This window comes from Bombus vosnesenskii, unplaced genomic scaffold (assembly GCF_011952255.1).
Source record: "Bombus vosnesenskii isolate JDL3184/JDL3185 unplaced genomic scaffold, Bvos_JDL3184-5_v1.1 scf7180000014551, whole genome shotgun sequence".
Taxonomy (NCBI): domain Eukaryota; kingdom Metazoa; phylum Arthropoda; class Insecta; order Hymenoptera; family Apidae; genus Bombus; species Bombus vosnesenskii.
The window spans coordinates 4417-26845 of record NW_022883514.1 but is presented as its reverse complement, the minus strand read 5'-3'; the positions used below and the strand labels follow the sequence as shown (position 1 = coordinate 26845).

Sequence of the window (22429 nt, the reverse complement as noted above, 5' to 3'; positions counted from 1 at the left end):
CCCCACGTGCCACCGGACGATGGAGAACTTCAACGCAGAACCGCTACCTCACGCGAGCCCTCCCCGGGACGGCCCCTCGAGCTCGGACTCGGAGATTCAGACTCGACATATATATTATTATATATATTATATATACTATTATATCTATATAATATATGTATTTATATCTATAAATATATGTATAAATATATCTATTCAAAAAAATAAAGTTGACCTTCATATATCGCCAACAATATCGCGTGCGTAAAAAGAAACTAATTACATTTAATTCTTTTTTTACATTTATTTATTTTTTATTATTATTTTTTTTTACAACTAATTACATTTAATTATTACATTTACATACATTTAACTATTATTACATATATTTACATACATTTAATTATTATTTTTTTCATAATTATATCTCGTTTGAAATATTTTTCGACATAATTAATTGTTTCAAGCCTTCTAAATGATTTATTTTGCGTATTATACGTGTTACGCCGCCTAAAACATCTGCACGCCAGCCCGCGCGACCGGACAACAACCGACCTGCGTAACGGCACTTCGACCCTCAATAAACCTAAGGACCCACCATAACTTTCACTTCCCTGCATTGTTTCGCCATATGTCTTCAATCCGATTGCCTTGAAGAATGGCTAAACCTTAAAAATATGCTCGAAACACAGTCGGTTTTAGAGGTGTCCTTGGGTTTATTAGTCGCATTTAAAAACACGGAGAAAGCGGGTATGCACCCATTAGGAAAATCCGAATAGCCCTGTAATAAAGCAAGCTAGGTTTTCTTAAGCACACAGTCATTTACGCACCACGATGGTAGGAGACTCCCTACTCATCCCTTCGAGCAGTAGTGCAGGTCATGACCAATCGACACCGCGGTTCGTTACCCTCACTTTTCCTAACGAAAGTGGGACCAACGAATCCGCGTTCTTTAGGCACAGGGGCACACCCACACCGAACTTTTCTTCCGTATTAAAACAAGAGCGACAGACAGTCTACCAACTAACGCCTAACGCAGCAGTCTACACATAGCGCGAGAGTTGCATACTTCACGCACATCTTTTGTCGGTTCTCGGTGTTGTCGAACCTACATCTTCTCTCCTAAACACATCACAGTGCTAAGTCCACTGACACATTAATTTCCATTATAAGAGCCCTGCTCTAGCGTACATGTCTATCGCATCTTCGTGCGACACGTTGTTAACTATTTATTTCTCTACGTCAGTGTAATCTAACTGGTGGAAATATATACTTTATAATACTGTGAATCCCAGTGTTATACAAATTCAATCACCCCTTATTATCTCAACGGAAATCAGGGGATCGATCAATTAGTGGTGTCGATTGTTACAATCGTAACGGGGATTTACGACCCCCGGTGACGTCTCTCCTCGCGATTACGTCTCCCCGCGATTGGTCGAAAAAAACAATACGAATTATTCCATCTATAAATAAATTGTTCTCTATACACACAAACACGCACACAGTCTGTTAATTACACGAGTTAATTGTAACATTTTTCTCGATAAGTTGACAGAGCAAGGAAAATGAGCGACGAACCTACTTACAAACTAATCTACTTCAATGCCCGTGGTCGTGCCGAACATATACGGTACATATTTGCATATACTGGCATCGAGTATACCGACGAGAGTGTCACAGACGAAATTCGAGCAACTGTATATAACAAACCGAAATTCCGAACGCCTTATCGCGTATGACCGTCCGGTCAGCACCCGTTCTCAGCCGCCTGAGTGGCATTCGATCACTCCAGCCGTTCTCCGAATTTTACACTAAGTATAAACAAAACCTTCTCCCACTCCAACGAATGGAAGAATATAAATGCTCCCTTCAAAATCATCCAGTCAGTCTAATAAAAAAATTCTTAACTAATCCAAGTATCGAAAGTGTATCATCGCGAACCGAAAAAATTGTATAAATTGAGTAAAAAATAAAAAGAACTTAATCTCCTTTTCGGAAATTAACAAGTTCCTTATTTTTACCTTAATTTTACACGACATTTTTGGCGATCCATGCCAGGATCTATTCACTTCAGTGCAAACGAAATTACGATTTCGGCGTACGCGCATCATTGAAGATCGAAGGATCAACGGACCCAGTGCGAATCTTTGCTACTACGAAGCCCTGCAGCAACTTTCAACGTTCCACTACGGTGAAACTAGACGAGAGGACTACGGTCAGCGCAGAGCAAGCCTACGAATAAGATTCGGAATCTAGAACCAGCCAGAGAGGAAACATCCCTGAGACTCCTCAACGGTCATAGCTACTACGGTAAGCTGAAAAATCTGGATTCATTTTCACGATACCGTGTGAGAAAACCCAGTTTCTCAAGCGCTTCGAGTCCAAATAGCAACAGTAGTTCAGACTCAATAAGCTCAATTAGAATCATGCCCACATCACGAAAAGACAAAGTCGAAACTATTGAAACCGTTTCTACAAACGGAGGTACGGACAATTCGATTCGTGCCATACTCGACGTGATACAAAAACAAATTGAAATTCTTGCGCAACGTGTAGAAGAGACACAACGAGCGGCCGACAGTGAAAATAAGAAGCGTGCAGCGGAAATAGAACTATTAGGCAAAAATATCTCTAAAATAAAAATAGGACGCGACGCTACTACAGAACTAGGCTCCCTTATTACTATGGACGAATCTGTTGCCGCGAGAGATAGAACTTCCCCACCATGCGTTCCAATTCGAACAGAAGAAGGCAACCATCCCTCTTGCGAAGACCGTCCACCGCAATTCGCCTCTCCGAGCTTACGGGCCAAAGACGCGATAGTATGTATTCCGCAATTAAACGGCGAAGACAATATCGGAGTAGAAGAATTCATACGCGAAGTACGCGAATTACGAGTCATGTGTAGCGAACCCACGCTACTATTAAAAATGATCAAAATCGGGAAAATCGCGGGTAAAGCCGCAATGGCCATCTGCAATATACCGATATACGAATACGGACACCTGTACGATGCCCTAAGACGAAACGTAGCCACCCAAGACTCTGTTAGAGAACATCAAGACCAGCTACGCGAAACGAGACAGCGTCACGACGAAAGTGTGCAAAATTATATCATCAGGTTCCGCAGAGCGCTCAATAAGTTACAATACAGTATAACGAACGAATACCGTGACGAAATTACTAGACGAGCTATGAACGACAGGATTTTAAAAGACTCCGTGATCGATTTTATCCGAGGCCTGAAAGGCGAAATAGGACAATTACTACTCGCCAATCCACCATACAATATCCTTGAAGCCGAAAAGAAAGCCACCGACATCGAGCGATTCTTCAGGGAAGATCGAAATCGACGACCAAAACCAATAGAACGATTACGACTTCCTGAGCAGCAACGACTAACAACCAATAATCCTAATCCGATCACTAAAAAACCAACTCCAACACCCAATCCAATGCCAAGAAGCTTCCGACAAACCGAACAAATACCACTTGCCCAAAGGACACAATTAAAATGCTTCAAATGCAACCAAATCGGACATGTCTCCAGTCAATGTAAAAATTTTCGAACACCCAGCCAATTTCCGAGACCACCAGCAGTCCACAATCTCGAGACACACAAGGAAGAAATAGAGGAACCAATAGACCAGACCTACGAATTAACGCCACAACAGGAAGACTACCCACAGTACTTTTACGATCCGACGGACAGCGACATAAATTCCTCATTGACAGCGGAGCAGGAATTAATATACTCAAGCGAAGATGCGTATTACGACCAAGAATAACAAAAGAACGGAAATTCTCGATGGGACACTCTAAATTTAAAACCAACGAACACGCTTTGATAAAACTATTTGGCAAAACTCTGGAATTTTTTGTGGTAGAAGACAACTTTCCAATTATAGAAGACGGCATACTCGGAAAACGACGTACCTCCAAAACAAGCAGTGTCAAAAACAGTCTACCTGGAAGGAAAACCGACAACGATATGCTTTATCAATGGTGGTCGACGCTCCTCTTTGCCGGAATAGTATCCGCGCAAATAAATATTACACCATTAGAAGGAAACTCTGTATTCGTAGAAAACATAGGAAAAGGATATTTATACAGCGACACTGCCAATGTAATAGTAGGATTAGACACTAGCGACATATACGAACAGATAAGCGCAATAGAATCATATAAATTAACAATAGACTCACGTGCAATCAGCAAACAATACGTCGAAGAGTTAGGCGGATTACAAAATCGCATCAATAACCTAAAACAACTCGCAAAACACTTGAAAGCGTTAACACATACCCGGAGCACACGAGGTTTGCTTAACATCATAGGTTCCGTATAGAAAAGTCTGTTCGGGACTCTCGACGATGATGATCTTACGCTCATAAACAAAAATATGGACAAACTATTCGATGATAATAATAAAATCAAGACCATAATAGCTAATCAAACATCACTTATTAGAAAAATTGTAAACTCAGAAAACCTAAACCACTTAGAGAGATCATATAGTGATATATTAAGATTACAACAGCAGGCAAATATCGATAGATCTATGCTTAAGATGATCATGAAAGTCGACACCGCGATGCAAACTTTACACTTCCAATTAGATGAAATACTTAACGTCATGATATTAGGCAAACAAGGAATAATTAGTCCACAAATACTTGACCCCAATGAATTCATAGAAAATTACGCCAAGACAATAGGTAGCCAGATGTACAACACCGCGATTTCTGCCAAAACCGAACATTTTCAATTCATACTCGACATCAGTGATCTTAAAATCTTCACAATAGATGACAAAATATTTTTCAAGATCATAGTACCTTTAGTCTCTAACACAGAATGGAACATATTACAAGTATATCCTATCCCGAGTAAAAGAAATGGAGTATTTTTGGCTCCAGTAGTCGAACATCAGATATATTTAACTTCAGGTCTTTCATTTATAAACGCTGATATCGAGTATTTCAACAAACTTTGTAAGAATCGAACCGGAACCACTATATGCAAACAAACACTACCAATCCATGACAGAAATTCAAGAACCGATTGTCGCAGCGAAATAATAAATTTCAAACCACACATTGAACATTGTCAAATAACTGTACTTAAGATTGAAGACATTAGCTTTATACCGCTCAAAACTAGCAACTGTTACATTGCGATACCAGCAAATCCGATAGAAATAGACACAATTTGCCAAACGAAACATACCTTACAAAAACTTGACAAGCCTTCCATCATAAGAGCTAACACTTCTTGCGATATATTGTACAAAGACGAACACATGCGTATAGGCGAAACAAAAAACGAAGTCATATACGAAATCAAAACAAAAACCCTAGCGCTCAAAACAAACGATAGTTTCACTCATCTATTAGATAAACTCGAGCGAGCACCGAAAATAATAGATAATTTACAAGGCTATAAAACAACGATCGATAAAATAGGCGACGAGATAAAAACTCTTAATTTCGAACACAGAATTAAAAATATACAGTATTGGGGACTAACCACGCTCCAGATATTAGGGTACATAGCATTAGGCATACTAGGTATATATGGATTAAACAAAATAGGGGTATTCAAATGCATCAGGAAATGTATACCGAACAAATTATGTATCAATTTATTTTGCTGCCGAAATGAAACTGTAATCAACAGCCACAATGCGACAGCCCCACCAGTACCACTCACCCTGGGCTCAACACCCAACATCTATATTCCAACCAACACATACCACTCAGATGAAGAGGAGGAATCAGCTGTAAATTTCAAGCCACGTCAAGTCCGATTCCACAAAAGTCTTCTGAAGAAAACTTGAGGGATCAAGTTCAATCTAAGAAGGGGGGAATGTCACAGACGAAATTCGAGCAACTGTATATAACAAACCGAAATTCCGAACGCCTTATCGCGTGTGACCGTCCGGTCAGCACCCGTTCTCAGCCGCCTGAGTGGCATTCGACCACTCCAGCCGTTCTCCGAATTTTACACTAAGTATAAACAAAACCTTCTCCCACTCCAACGAATGGAAGAATATAAATGCTCCCTTCAAAATCATCCAGTCAGTCTAATAAAAAAATTCTTAACTAATCCAAGTATCGAAAGTGTATCATCGCGAACGGAAAAAATTGTATAAATTGAGTAAAAAAATAAAAAGAACTTAATCTCATTTTCGGAAATTAACAAGTTCCTTATTTTTACCTTAATTTTACACGACAAGAGGATCCCCGAAGAACTCTGGCCTGAATACAAGGATTGTAAGCGTGAAGAATCGATTTTTACTTTCATCGTTCAACTCTCAGTTATCTACCATTTACTCAAACTTTTCTGTATATAAAACTTTCGTTTCACGTGCAGGCTAAACTTACTTAAAGTAAAATTTCATACGGAATAAAGTCGAACTTCTCATTAAGTTTTGCTTCCGTAATATCGTGTTTATCGAATACCAACTTAATTCACTTACGATTCTCGAATTTTTGTGTTGCAATCTTTATTGTTTTCAATGAATCGAAGCATTTCGAATATTTTGAGAAAACCGTAAATAGGTGACTTAAAATAGGAATACAAAAATACTTCTACGTTTCTCGTTAATTTAAAAACTTTTTAGGACTTGTCGGGAAAAAAGGATAAAAAATTGAAATCAGTTCGGAAATGAACAAGAACATAGCTAAAAAGTCGAAAGAACAAAGCAGACATAAAATTCGATCTTCTGTTGCGACATTTCTATCGTAAATGGTATAATAAAAGTTTTACGCAGCATAGTCTTCGATATAATCTTATATGTCGCTTGCAAATAGAGAAACAAAAAATCAACGTAAGTCTGTAAATCAATCCTGTCGGTGTAAAACACAAAATTACGTTCGCAAGAGACATTCGATTTGTATTCCTTGCATTTCAATTTTCATTACAAGAACCGTGTACATTTTCTAATATTTTTTCCGTGTTTGGTATTATCTTTTATCCTTGATTTTAAAAACTTTAGGTTCTTCTCAACAGTCAAAAACACGCGATACCCTGTCCATCGTAATCGTAAGAAAAGAAAAAAAGGAGAAAGAAGACATTTCTGTATTTCTTTACTAGGCCATGTTGATTAAAACCGAAATGATTTCGATTCATCTATTCACAAGAACGCAACGGCCTCGGAAGCTGTGTTGTGATTTCCTATCGATCGTTTCCCTCTACACAGTGTTCATATGAGCCATGTTTGTTCTTAGCAATGCCTTATAAAATGCTGCCTGTGCTGCAGATAGACGGGAAACCGGTAGCGCAGAGTAACGCTGTGGCGCGATACTTGGCGAAGAAGTACGATCTAATGGGAAGGAACGAATGGGATGCGATGATATGCGACGTGCTCGTCGATACTCTTGGAGATTTGAAGCAAGGTGAGTAACTGATGAGATGACTTTGCATTTGTCTCACCACAGAGACAGACGTTCAAGAATTCATTGTGAAAAGACGAGTACAAACAAGATACGTATGTCTTTCCGTTAAGCGAATGTTACAGTTTGTTTGCAAAAGTCAGTTTTTAGACTATAGAATCGTAGATAGAATTTAGAGGATAGAAACTTTTAGTAGTCACTTTTAGTTTAGTAAAGTCTTATCGACAATAAGCAGACTACGTTATGATACAACGATTCCAAATGAAGATTTCTATCGACATCACGAATTCGATGGCTTCCAAATTTTCTTCTCTGCAATCTCAGACGCTCAACTGCAAAGAATCTTTTAGATCCCCCGACAAACACTCGACTCAGGTTATCTATTATCGTAATCTTCCTACGGGATTTTTTTTAACTGCGTTGCGTTAACGAATAACGGGATAACATCACTTTTCTCTCAACGCCTTTCAACGTTCTGCAACTTTTATTCTTTGCAAATCCCTGTCTCTATATGATAAACGCTGGTTATCCGCGGGAGGAGCGAGGACAACGAAGTGTTACTCAATGATCAAAGACAGGAAGATCCTGGTACGCGATAACGTTACTAATTTCCAATTACGATATGTGTGATTACGTAACATCTGCTGTCTGCATAATGCGTTAACGATCCGCGCGTTGGTCGCATAAATATAAATCGAAGAGAATGGAATCGCTCGAAACTCATGCAACTATCCGCAGGTGTTTAAAATCGTGTTTTTACACCGCCAACGTAACGTCACGCCAGTCGAATCGAAAAATTATTACTAGACAGAGAAGGTGAACAAAAAACGAGGTAAATAGGCTACCGATTGAATAATATCATAACGATCGTATCTCTGGTTTTTGCTTGTCTTTTATATTTGTTTCAAATGTATAAAATATAATCGTACCGATATCGTCCACGATTAAAGCCATCCATCCGCCATCGACTAGGAACGAACGATTATATTTTATCATTTATGCGAATCCTTCTCTTCTCTTCTTTCTCTATTTACGCCCCTCGCCTTGCTTCGTACCGCCGATGATTCACAATTCGATGCACCTGAACAGCTGGAACGTCGCAGATTTTTCCGTACGATAACAAACGTGTTTTTGATGGCCTGCTTTAAACAGTGACGATCGCCATGACGTGCATCAATTGTCGAATGATGTAGTGCGACGATACTCCTACGCAACTTTTTTTTACGCTGTTTTTTCCTCTATTTTTTCTTCCTGTGTGTTATCACATGATCATGAGATACCTGTATAGAAGATGCAAAGAGTCTGTGAAGAATTTACAGACATTTATGATTATCATAATGATTAAGCAAAAGCTAAGACGAAAAATATTGCTCAAGATGTAATTATGTAATATTTACTCAATTTCTAGAAGACTGTTTATATCTTGTTGTTATTCTTGATATGGAGATAAATATAGTATACTTTATTAAGACCTAGATAAAAGACTTTTTTCTCGTTTCTCTTCTCTTACTTAATCACTAAGAGTTATATAACGTTTATTCGATAATTCTGCTTCTCCTGACCTTTCCACAAATGGTTGTTTATATCTCGACATTCTTGGTACTTTTAATCAAATTATAATAACAGTACTTTACTCGTCAGAAGTAAATAAAAAAGCTCTAAGTAGAAGCAAGGATTTACTTACCTTTCCTTTCTCGAATCTCAGTTAGCAATGTTATTCCTCTTGAAAGATTTTCCAAGTTTCCAAGACAATTTCCACGCTGGTAACATTGTATATATTTCAAGTATCGTGAACCACAGGAACTTGTTGAGGCAATATTGAAGAAAGCAAAGAGAATGAAGAAATTGTAGGAACTATGAGAGGCTACTCCTTCTTTCACAACTTATTTTCTCTTCGTTTGGGGGGAAAAACACAAAAGAACGTAACGGTTGGTTTCAGATACGTTTCGGCTATCTGCTACTATCGCATGGAGGAGGATCCTGAAAAGAAGGAAGCGAGGAAGAATCAACTTTTGAACGAAACAATACCATTTTACTTGACTAAATTCGACCAGATTATTGGCGAAAATGAAGGATATATCATTCCTTCTACCGTAAGATTTTTTATCCAAATTTAATGTTAAAATTTTTAGTCTTTGTGCAAACTGGGCCATGTTGTCCATAAAAAATTATTGAAACTTTGTTGCGACATGACAGCTTTAATTGTTGAGAGCAGAGTGTATCTTTAAAATTCATTCCTGTTAGTTTATGTACAAATGAATTTGCCAAGATTTTCAGCTTTTAGATAATTATTCATGTAATATCGTGATATAATGTGTTTACAAAGAGTGGACAATAGAGATGTTAATCAGACAGAAAAAGACGATTGTTGTTCAACCTGAACTATTCACGCCAAACGCACAGAAAACAGCGCAATCCACACTCTCTCGGCAACGCCACTCGCAACCTCTGTCTCGGCTCGACTCGCACTCTGCTTTTCGACTGCCTCTCGGGCCGTTGTAGCGCTCTATTGTCTATTGCTGGGTCCACCGCACACGTGTTTTACAGACGCTCGTAGCCAGGGTCACGAAGGTCTTTTCGGCTATTTACCTATTTACCTGAAGGACCCGGTAATGCATTGATGGAGCCGACAGCGCCTCGGCTCTCGCGACATTGTCTGTAGTTCGCCCGATATTTCTTAGGCCTTTCGTCCACGATACTACATTCATGTATCTTCGTCATCAAGTTTGATAGAAATTATTACTATCGTAATCAAAGCAAAGATTAAGATATGTAAAATCATTTCTCTGGATATGACACTCTTGTTTAATGAGTGATAAATGATACCATTCGAAATATCATATTTATATAATATATAATGATACTTATAAGTGTAATCACTTAAGTACAGATATCTGAATTTTTCTCACTGTCACTGACATAGATACGTATTATCGTTCCTTAGATTACTTGACCAGTTTATTTCTTTCATCACTGTGTTATTATATAATAATAATAAATAGTCACATTAAATTAATTTAGTATGATTATGTTGTTTAATAATACGTGTTTCATTGCAAAATATTTAGCGATTGAAGGGCTCATAGGAAACATGAAAGTGAAAGAATACTAGAATCTAGAGTTTACGATTTCAATTTCTTTAACGAGATATTTATCATATTACACAATTCCTGTAAATGTATTTGTAATTATATCGCCGAAGAATTGTATTTAATTAAGCTATGAAGTTGTGGAATCGTGAGAAGGATTATTTTTATAGAACTGTCTAATTTCCATTCGACATTGATTCAGGATACACATTACTCTTTTTTACATAATACCAGTTTTGTCATTTTTAATTAACAAATACCTCCAAAGGCTGAAGTTTCTAAAATTATCCACTAAATTCTGACAATAAAATAAAAATCCAAATTCTTCCTAAAAAGCTAGTGATCTTTAGTTAAGAGTTTGATTTTTCACATTTTTCAAGGTAAATTAAAAAAATTGTTTAATAGAGGAGGTACAAAATAAATGTATACAAACCTTTTTTCAGACGACATGGGCGGACTTCGTATTTGCAGAGGCCCTTGAAAATTTCGAGTATATGTTTGGGGCACCAGCTTTGGATAAATATCCAGCTCTTCAAGCATTGAAGAAAAGGATTCATAGAATACCGGCCATTTCTGATTGGGTGATTAGGCGCCCATTCACAAACAGCTAAAAAGCTAAAAACGTGTGGAAAAAAGATGACCAGTACACCAGTATATGTATATATATATGTACGCTGGCATCGCTATGTTGGTAAATGTTCGATGTTATACGTGTCGTAAAATGTAACAGTTCTATTTAAAAAAAAATTTCGTTTCTATGAGTACGTTAAAAGTTTAACTATAAAAAGTCTCATCTGAGCTGTGTTCCTTTATGTGAAGGTATTATTGTGTGTAATATTGTGAATTACGACTTTTCCTCTCCGATATTCGTGAATTGAATCACGGTCAACTCAGCTTGAACTAAAATCCTAACTAAAATCGTCACCAACAAATCCGATGTTCCCGTGCGCTAGACACACCCATCCTTACATCCGACAGCATCGTCTCCCAAGACAGTTCTGATTTTACATCCTTCGAACGGTCAATATCCTTCCACCGGGTAGGACACACCCACAGATCAGTCACTTATTCATCTCGTACATACGCACCAGCGTAACTGCCTTCGTTATAAGTTGTTGGAATAAACGGTGAAATATAACTTACTATACTGTGTCATATTCATTTAACCACCTCTTATCTTAACCGAAACAGGGGAACGACTACTTCGCGGCGTCGATTCACCAAATCGTAGCGAGAATTTATTTCTCTCGCTACTGCGACTGCGTCTCTCAGCGAACGGTCGTAACACATTGATCGACAGAAGTACTAAACTCTAATAACATAAATTTATATATTTTCTATTTCCCAGCCACCAGTTTTATAGATTTTTCTATCTTCTGTACTACTTTTATCCCTTTTATTTTTTCTTACATAAGATTATTGTAAATTTAATATCATTTGTTCGCAATATTTGTTATTTGTCTTTCCTTGAATTTGAAATTTCGCGCTTCAATGTTGTGTTGTTCGACGTTTTATCGAACGATGTTTATCGAACTAGTTTATGAATACATACATAATCATTAAAGAATCTATAAACCTTACTTGTTTGTTTTTACTAAGTTTTGTTACAGAAAACATGTTCTCATAAATTTTCAACTTTAATTTATGGAAATTTATTAACCTTAAACTATAAAATCATTCAATGAGTCTTTCCGGATATTTTTATGTAGTCATAATTTCACATATCAGCACAGCTCCACCAATAGAATAAGAGTTACGTGGAAGCAACAGGGGGAAAGAAGAACATATAGAGATCTAAAGGTTATTTTTGTCTCATTCAAGTTTCTGTTAACCGGCTTGGAAATTTCATGTGCTTGTTTCGACTTTGAAGTCTTAAAAAAAAATTGTAAGTAAATAGTATATATATAGTATATATATCCTCAGTCAAAGTTTCTCTTTATAAATAATAAACCGTTTAAAAACTATATTTTGTATGTTTTTTCCTTATTCATAATTAAATAATAAATATGAAATACTTCTACAGAAAGCCGACATCCTTCAATTAACCGAACAGCAGATGATTTAAAAATTAGTAGTTGAAAGAAATAAATTTTATTACATGTTCATAATTGATCGATAAATTTTCGAAATACGACATATATGATATTTTCATGCTTCAATTTACGATCAAAGGATATTCAGAGTCGCAACTTTTAATCGAATCGAAACTCCCAAGCTGCATGTTTCACGCAGAGGAAATGGGAGAAAGAGTTACATAAACACTGATAAGTGAGCCAGTGAGAAGTTAAATTGATCGATTCCATTTTTAAACAAGTTTTTTCGTTCTAAGATCCGATCGACTAAATCGCTACACTCACTGCTGATATTTATTTAAATTTATGTTTTTATAGAGCGCGACGAAGGAGAAGAACCTAGACAGAAATTTATTTTACTTACTGAACTATTAATAGCTGCTAGACTTTGCATATTTGTACACTTTCGCGCGTATTTTTACATCTTTCAATTTACCGTAAAACCTTATTCACATTGAACTCTTCAGAAACCAAACGATTAATCTCAATAGAGTCAACCTTCTTTACAAACAAGGTATTTCTATATTGCAACTATTTTGAAACATATACACGTATGAAATATAAACATATTTTTCATCCTAATTCCGGACACTCTTTTCACATGGATTTCGTCAAAATTATGCGGCCTTGCGATTAAAAGAAATTTTCTCGAGAAGTGTCGCGATTAGGCAACTTATTGGTATTAACAGATTACTAACAGAAAGACAAAATAAACTCCGTTACACAAATCGGATGATCAAGTTTTCGGAGGAGAAAGAGAAAGAGACAGAGAGGGGGAGAGAGAGAGAGAGAGAGAGAGAGAAACAAGATTTATTGAAGGGAGGATGAGGGAACGGAAACACTTTGAGGAAACACTTTGAGCTCTATGCTTCGACCTGTCCAGCCGCCAATCGGATTAGCGTGCCATCCAGCATTGATTTTGCGTCCATATCGTGGAACCATGCCGTATTTATTGTTTACCAGGTTTCCTGTGTCCTATGAATTTCAGTTTTTCCGCAAGATGCCGCAAGATGCAGCTCGTTTTCCTTAGACTCCGATGTGAAATCGCGCGAAAAAGTAAGAATGAAGGCGTTTCCATTGGATCGCGATTGCACTTTATCGTATTAATTAACTCGACATTACAGCGTAGTCCTAGAAAATCGTATTAATCGAGGTAATCCGATGCAATTGATTCACGGCCAGCGTACTGCTGCGCATCACGCGAGTCGTTGTCTCAATTATTGAATTGCTCGTTGCGAAGTATTGTAGCGGAACCTCGGAAACGAAATTAACGATGTAATTGGGGACAGGATGCATTGTAACGATGGAAAATATTTTAGTTATAACAGCTAATTCGAAGGTTGAAAAATATCGATCGAACTGTTTGCTGGTGTTCGCCCAAGGATTCGAACATGTAGGGGTATAGTGGTTGAACAATTAGATCTGGTCATATCTGTTAATTTTTCTGTCGTTATTGCATAATTCATTGTATTCTTTGGTTTACTATATACACGTATCCCGTTTGATAAATTATATTTCTAATTTTCGTTAATAATATTAATACTTTGCATTCGAAGGTTTCATTTATTCATATTACCAGATACTCCAAGTAATTTCAGTAGAAAGAACGTGTTTTCGTATAATTGGTTAAATATATGCGTAGAATGAAGAGTCATAGCCGCATCACTCATCACCTACTCACTCACTCACTATCATCGCGCAGTGCGATACGATTTTGCTTGGTAGTGTAATATATCTTCGGCCAATACGTCGGTTTATTTTTCTGATTGTATCTTACCTGTTCGTTGCAAGAATACGTGAGATAATTATGATTTGACAGGTTAAGGACAAATTTTTAATTTATTGATTTATTAAATTTTTAATTTATTAATTATTTAATTTATTTGATATTATTAGCGGAGCCCTCGATTGCGAAGGGTTATAGTAGCGTCGAATAAAATTGAAGTTGTTAATAGATCATTTTCTGATATTATATTTCAATGGATCTTCGTGGAAATTGGAATAATGTCTGATTCTATTATTTATCTTAGAAAACTTGAAAAACTAATTAATTATTCGTATCGAATTAGTAATATTCGTTTGTTTGTAAAATGTACTTGTCAAGATAGTATTATATAAAAATGCTGAATCTCGACAGGTTAATTTCTCATGTGAGTTTTCACGAAGCTTGAAAAAATAGAATTTGTAATTAGTGTTATTTGCAACAGACATTTATTTTCCCTGAAACCTATGTAGGTCACAAATATTCCTAGTAGCAATGCGTGTGAACTACATTCGCTTCTCTATGTACGTACATATGTACTCTCAAAATTTCATTAAAATCGTTCTTACGTTATTTTAAAATCCATTCTAAAATCGATTCTATGGTGACAACCAACGGTGTAACTTTATAATTCGACGAAATTTTCCAATGCATTTCAAACAGACAAATTTTTACAATCCCAATATAGAGAAGGTATAAAAATAAAATAGTTATTTTTCTTGCTCGGTTCTAGATGAGAACAATAAAAGTTGCGTGGACAGTGATTAAATTGCTTTAAGGAAAAACCTCCTATTTTTTGTTTTACATATTGACTTTTTGTTGCAATATTTTCCAAGAGCTTCGACTGGCATCGAGTCGTATAAAATCGCAGAAAAAGGCGCTAGTATTCTTTATAGTTGCATAGCTTCCATCATCGCCTGGGTAATAGGCCTCGCTTCGTCTTTGACGCGACAATCTCGTTACCAAGACTTCGATCTTCGAGTTGCTTAATGCGATATCGACATCAGAACGATGCCTCGACGAGCAATTCATCAAAAAAGTTTTTTAAATTTTATTCGTGTAATCTCGAAAGTGACTCGATATTGACCGAGAATAATACGATGTTTCATTTATTTGTCGAAGCTTGGGTGAAAATTTTCCGCCGACAGATTTTTGATTGCAACCAACGACATTTGAAATTACTGACACGAGAAATAGAAATTTATTGTCATAACTAGCAACGTTGTAAATTGTTCGTATTTGCTTTGATACGAAGATGAATTGGAAATTATTAAAATTTAACAATTTAATAGCATTTACAATTATTCGTATTATCTCATTTAATTATATCATAATTGACAATACAGAAGTGTCACTGTTTCTGTATACCTAAATATATTATGTAGTATCGTTTGTTTTTTTACAATAACTGTGCAATTCCATCGTATTGATGCCTTTTCTACTGTAATTCTACTCCTAACTAATTACATTGAATCAACGTCAGTCATTCGCATAATAACAATTCTATTCCCTGATATTCCCAACCCGAAAGCAAATATCCTCTTCCAAATTGTTGCGTATGTATAACCATCCGATTTCTATAGTAATATATTAGCCGTACTGTATTATGTGGATTCTTCGTTGTACGAACGTAAGTAGTCAAGTGAAATTTGTGATGTTCCTTGATCTATGTATGTTACGATCAGTTTGCAACAGGTAACGACAGTTTTCCCGAGTCGTTGCACGTTCAGCAAGAAATTAATCAGCAGTGAAGAAAAATATAAAGTTCCCCTGTATTTCTAACTTTGTACTCTGTAATGTCACGGTTTCTAATCTTTCATCCATAGTTCACACTTTAAGAAAAATTAATCAATTACATAAATTACGTTGCTTAAAATCGTCGAATTTATCTAGTCGGTTAAGCGTGTAAAATCGACGAACGGAAGATTGTTCAATGAGAAAACTCGACATTACCAAAATGAACGTTTGCCCATGTTGAAGTAGCATTTAAAGGATGAACGCGATACTCAGCGTCGAGTCGAAAACGTTTCGAGTTCGAGTTTCTATTCGCCTCCATATGAACCCATTGAATAATCGATACGAGTTGCTCGTTACACGGTAATTCCTTGCTTGCAAATTTGAAAGCCACCCCCATAGGCCCTGTTAATCGGTCAGACTAGCGCAGAGACGCGTTTCATTTGCTATAATTCGATCTTCGGACGGTTTAGTTATCGTCGCATTTTGACGCTGCTTACCAGCAGATTAATCTCTAGCAAACAATTGATAGGCGTCACAAACAGACCAGTTGCTTCGTAGTTAGCGAGTCTCTGGACGTTCAGAATACGAGGATCCAGCTGATCCACCATTACAATTAATCGGATTAATTCTCACTCCCTCTCGCCAAGGGATATATGTAATTGATTTTCTGAATCAGGGATGGCTATTCCGATAATATACTGTAAATATAAAATATAGCGAAAATACATAGTAAATCGAATTTTTCCTTTTCATTTCTTAACTTTATCTGTTCTCAAGATACATAGCTTTTGCAGTTTTCCGTAATGGGACAGAAAGCGGAACGTCTTTAGGCTATCATCTTTTTCTTTTTACAATTTAAATTCGTTTCTTCAATGTCCGTTAGAACATTTTCCAGCCAATATTTTCTAAAATTTCACACGTATCCTTCCTTCGCTATAAGACGCGAGATACACGTGTACTTCAGCATCGACGTGTCTTCAACTCATCGACGCCTCTTTCTCGGCGTTTCCCATAGTCCGTTTTCCATTCTGTCCGCGTTTCAACCCCCGACCACATTTTCTGTGCAACGTGAACACACATCCAAATATGGGTTGACTGCGACACGGGAAAACTCAGCGTTAGAAACGAACGAAGAAACGCCTAACCATCGTGAAAGCGATGTGAACGCGGAAATCGGACGAGGCGAAGTTAATTTCGACTATCAGCCAGCTTTGGGCAATGAATCTCGACGATTTCCGCGAACATATTGGACTTATCTGCTCCAGCACGCCTTACAATCACGATAACACCTTCTGTTGCACGCACGTGAACACGCAACCCCCTCGTTACCCTCGAAACGAGCGGTCAGAGATCCGTGAACAAGATTGAAATTCGTTACGGTTACGGAAGCCGTTTACGAGCCTATGGATTACGAGGGTCGTTTCGAAGAATGTAGTGAGCGATCCCATGGAGCGTAATTCTTAGCCCATTAACGGGCAACGTTGCGTTAGCGAATTTCATCTGTCACCTTTTCCCCAATGAATTTGCGTTATCGAATTCTATTTGTTAACATTATCACCACGACAAGCAATTCCAAGGATGAGCTTCGCGTTTACCTTGTCTCTACTTTTTCTATCTGGATTCTACAATTTCATGAGTTTCAAAGGATGTGGATAAAACGGCATTATGAGAAACTGTTGGTTGATTCTTCATGGGTTAACGTAGTTTTGAAGAAATTCTTCCAGGAACCGGGAAGAATATTAAACATTGCAATCGGATACAGTACCAATTCTGAGAACTTTGAAAATGACACGGTACCACAATGTCGCTATAGAGACCAATATAATGTTACTCTAGACGCTTTCACTGCTCGAATTGTCACAATCATTTTTTATACTTCCGATCCTTGATCATGCCAAAGCGTTATTTTTAAAAAATAAAATATATAATAGAAGTGTGTATAGAACTGTTGAAAGGGTCCGTGTAACAGACTTTCGTCGATGATCTATACAACTAAAATTCTTAATATTAAATTCAATTCGTAGAATATTCAAATCTATCTATAGTTTGATCGAATCTTCGATTATAAATCGACGTAAAATTTTTGGATACTACAAGCGTAGCCATCGTTCAGTATCTCGTAAACGTCTGATGAAGAAGTACATGTTACAAGGCTTATACGTCAAATCTATAGAACGCCTGAATATAACTGACTTCCCAATATTTCAATATTCCTGGTCCCATAGCTATATCGGATGTCGATTAATACGAAACATGAGAAGTCAATCAATCGATATGTTCAATGGCACGTAATCTTGATAAAAGCTGTACAAACTTGCAGTCCTTTCCTTGTTTATAACGGGAAATTGAATACTTTGTAATTAAATTGTAGAAACAGAAGCAATAAAATGTTGCGTGGCCTGTCGCAATAATGTAACGAAAAATATACTTACATCACTTTTAAAATAAACGCTTCAGTTAAAAGTGGAAAGAATTCTGTTAAATACGAAGATACGTGTAACTGAGGAAATTTTGTCGAAGTAAAATGTGCATATCTGTTAAAATGAATAATACTTTGATATTTTTGAAGTTACAATAATATACGAAAAGATTCCTAAAATCAAATAAAACAACAACTTTGGTGTGATGTTATTAAATCGAACACCGCGGGTAGAAAGATAAGATTAGTTTTATGGATTTTATATTATATAAGCGTATTAATATTTTCAAAATATCCAAAAGTATGGCAAGAACACATATTCAATTCCAAAATCAAATAATTTCTATCGTGTATAATGAAAAAAAAAGAAAAAAAACAAAAATTGTGGCTTATTACAGTCTTGCTGTACAGTATTCAATTTTAAAACTGCTCCGTAAAAAATATAAAACGTAATTTATTTTTATATTTGTATTTATTATTAATTTTTCCCTATAATTTTCATAGGTAATATTCGTGGAAATCAGAAACTGGTTAGACATCGCGATGATGCATAAATTAACGATCCATGATATGAAAGATTGATTTTAGATAGAGAAGTTATTAAGAGAACATGTTGCTTGCCAGCTAGGAGGAGCACCTCGAGGAAAAGCGATAATATTTAAAATTAGATTAAATTCAATTAATGTTTAATGATCTTCGAGTAAATAAAATATAGTTCAGGCGAATTTTCCGACGTTAAAATGTATGTTTGATGTTGATTGCGGAAGATAAAGTTTTATTGTCTAATAGCTGTTTGGAAAGCAATTATGCCTGCAAAACACGAAATTACTATTTCGTGTAGACGATTGCACAATTTGCCATTCCTGCAAATTATTTCATCATGTGTATTAATTTCTATTTCGGGATCTCTTTCTTCGAAGATTTTTATAAATGCAAGAGCGAAACTCGATGATTTTTAAGAAAAAAAAACAGCTTATATCAACGTTATCAACAGTATAATCTAATATTAATAATTTTCATAATTCAATATTCAATATTTAACATTGTTCTTGTAAATTTCAAAATATCTTCAATAGTACAGATAATATATTCGTAAAAGAAATTCGAATACTTTTTTGTAAGTCTATTTTTGTGTGTAGGCCTATTCGTTTATAATTTAGATTAAAATTTCAAATTAATTATAATTCTCTATGTGTGATATATTTTATTGTAGTTTCGTCTTTAACGTGTTGGAGATCGTTTCTCAAATATCAATATCGATCAAAGCAAAGACGAATACGAAGACGAGATTGAATTGCAAGACACAAATTTGGGATAGCAATGTAATATCGTGATATAATGTGTTTACAAAGAGTGGACAATAGAGATGTTAATCAGACAGAAGAAGACGATTGTTGTTCAACCTGAACTATTCACGCCAAACGCACAGAAAACAGCGCAATCCACACTCTCTCGGCAACGCCACTCGCAACCTCTGTCTCCGCTCGACTCGCACTCGGCTCCTCGACTCGCATTCTGCTTTTCGACTAACTCTCTGGCCGTTGCCGCATTCTGTTGTCTTTTTCCTAGGCCCACCGCACACGTGTTCTGCAGGCGCTCGTGGCCAGGGTCACGTAGGTTTTTTCCACGAAACTATGCACTTGAAAAGACCGATGACACAATGATGGGCCCGACGGCGCCTCGGCTCTCGCGACATTGCTCATAGTTCGCCCGATATTTCTTAGGCCTTTCGTCCACGATACTACAGCAATATCATTGAGATTAATGAGAGAATAATGTATGGTAACAGCTTAAGCGCTACACAATAAAGGACTACGATGAAGCTACAGCAGCATGCGTCTGTGGAAAAAGAGCGAAAGATAGCACGTGCACATAAGTTTTGCAATTTTGAATCGATTTCTTCTGAAACGCGGCGGCCTTCGGCCGCGTGAATTAATTTATGAATAAAGGAAGCAAGATATCTGGAAGTGCGTAAAGCGTTACTACATTCCCACGGATGAATGCAACATGCTTGTAACACGTGTTTGTATTCCGTATGTTTAAATACCATTCGGCGTTCGTTTTTAAAGAGTAGAAAATCAAACAATCGTATAATGGAAAAGGCGATACCATAAGCGAAGCTCATTCGAATTTATTTCTTCGATTGTAAAGTCGTGACGTACCTTTGCATATTGTTCTTTCATTTTGGATAATAAAAATGTCTGTTGGAAGTATGCAAATGTGTCGACGTTACATAAAAGTTAATGAAAAGTCGAGGAATTAAATAAAAGTCAAAAATTCAAAAGATCGACAAGTCACGAATATAAAAGAAAAAGATCGAAAAATTACACGAATTTCTGGATATACGTTGATCAACTCCGTATATCGAAAGGCAGAAAAACGCGAGTGACGATATTGTAACATTTTCTGTAATCTATCTTGGAACTTGCAGCTTCTTCTTTTTACGATAAATACACGTTTCTTCTTTTTTTTTTCTTTGAGAAGTTTAGCTCTAAATATTTAGCTAAGCAAGAACAAAAAATCCAGTTTAGTAGATCTGTTTTAAACAAGAAAGAGAAGTAAATAAGAATTGAAGAAGTAAATAAGAATTGAAGAAGTAAATAAGAATTGAAGAAGTAAATAAGAATTGAAGAAGTAAATAAGAATTGAAGAAGTAAACAAAGAAATCCAAGGAATCGAGGAAATTTTAAAGCTAAATATAAATCATTCTCTCCATGTAGCTTTAAATTTTTCTATTTTCAATGGAAAACACCTAACATGAATTTATGAACAAACTGAGACGAATAATCAATGAATTCACGTTCTAAGCTCCGTAACAAAATTCCAGAGCTGGTGTCCTAGTTCTGGATCTAGTAGTGAGCTTGATCGAAATTCAAGAAGCTGTGAATTTTGTAATAGAAGCTCGCCCATAGTAAACTCCTATTCTTTTGTCTTGAAACTCGATACGACTTGAAAGATTCGGTTTTCCCATCCCTGTAACTGGAATTTCGTTACATGCGAACCATCGATCGTGGTTAGACACAACGAGCCGAAACGATTTTTGCGTGCTGTCACATTCGGTTTTATTCATCGGAAAGCTGTTGACCTTGAAAGCAATGGACGCCCAGGGAAAGTCCGTGGTTCCCAGCGAATCGAAGAGCAACTCACAGGCAAGCAGCGACCGAAGAAAGTCGGCCAAGTGATTACCAGAAGCCACGAAGACGAGTTTGAAACTGGTTCATGGAAGAACGAATGAAGATGGAAGAGTGGCGAAAACATGAGACTAGATAACCCGTGTGTACGACCGATGAAAGAAATTCAGGTAAAATTTCATTGGCAAACCGCAACTATCCTTGATACGAACTTTTCCTTGCCGAATTATCGATTTATTTGTCATTTTTACGTTCTTCCTGTTATGTCATTTCATTTTATTTTATTTTATTTGTAATTCTTAAATCAAATTCTTCAAATTTATATTCTTTACTATTTCTAAGCTCTAGTAAACATCGTTTATCCTTGCATAGTCGTATTTTGGAAATTTGTATTTTATTGATATCGTTGCATTTTGAAAATTGTTGCTCTATTAGCACCGTTATATTTTATCTATAGATTAGAAGTTGTTAATTGTCCATTTTCACGAGCAATTAGAAAGATAATAACTTTGTAAAATGTTTTATATTTTTACGAATTCCTTGTGTTTGAGAACTCGATTTTACTTTGCGTGTCTCATTTTATGAGTTTAGTTTATTTACGAAAATATCTATTTTTCTCTTGTCCAATAAGTGTCAATTGCAATGATCGATGTTACGCGGAACTTCCTAAACCTTGCACCACTATCAAACCAATGTTTCAAAGTCCAACTTTCGTTCCAAGTTGTGGCAGAATTTTTATTTACCAAGGCCCATTAATGTCGAAATGAGTAGAAAGGTTGGATCTATTGTGGAGTTCAATTCGGAGGACCTTGACATTTTTAAGGCACTTGCGTTTAATAA

The 22429-nt window shown here is 36.5% G+C and overlaps 1 protein-coding gene across 1 annotated transcript; it reads left to right on the top strand.

The window, feature by feature from the left end:
- Positions 1-1435: 1435 nt before the first annotated feature.
- Positions 1436-11203, top strand: LOC117240100 (glutathione S-transferase-like). The gene is made up of 4 exons (XM_033505979.1): positions 1436-1676; positions 7109-7388; positions 9192-9472; positions 10912-11203. Exons 1-4 carry the CDS (start codon positions 1548-1550, stop codon positions 11077-11079), a joined length of 858 nt encoding a protein of 285 aa, XP_033361870.1. The 5' UTR covers positions 1436-1547; the 3' UTR covers positions 11080-11203.
- The last annotated feature ends 11226 nt before the right edge of the window (positions 11204-22429 follow it).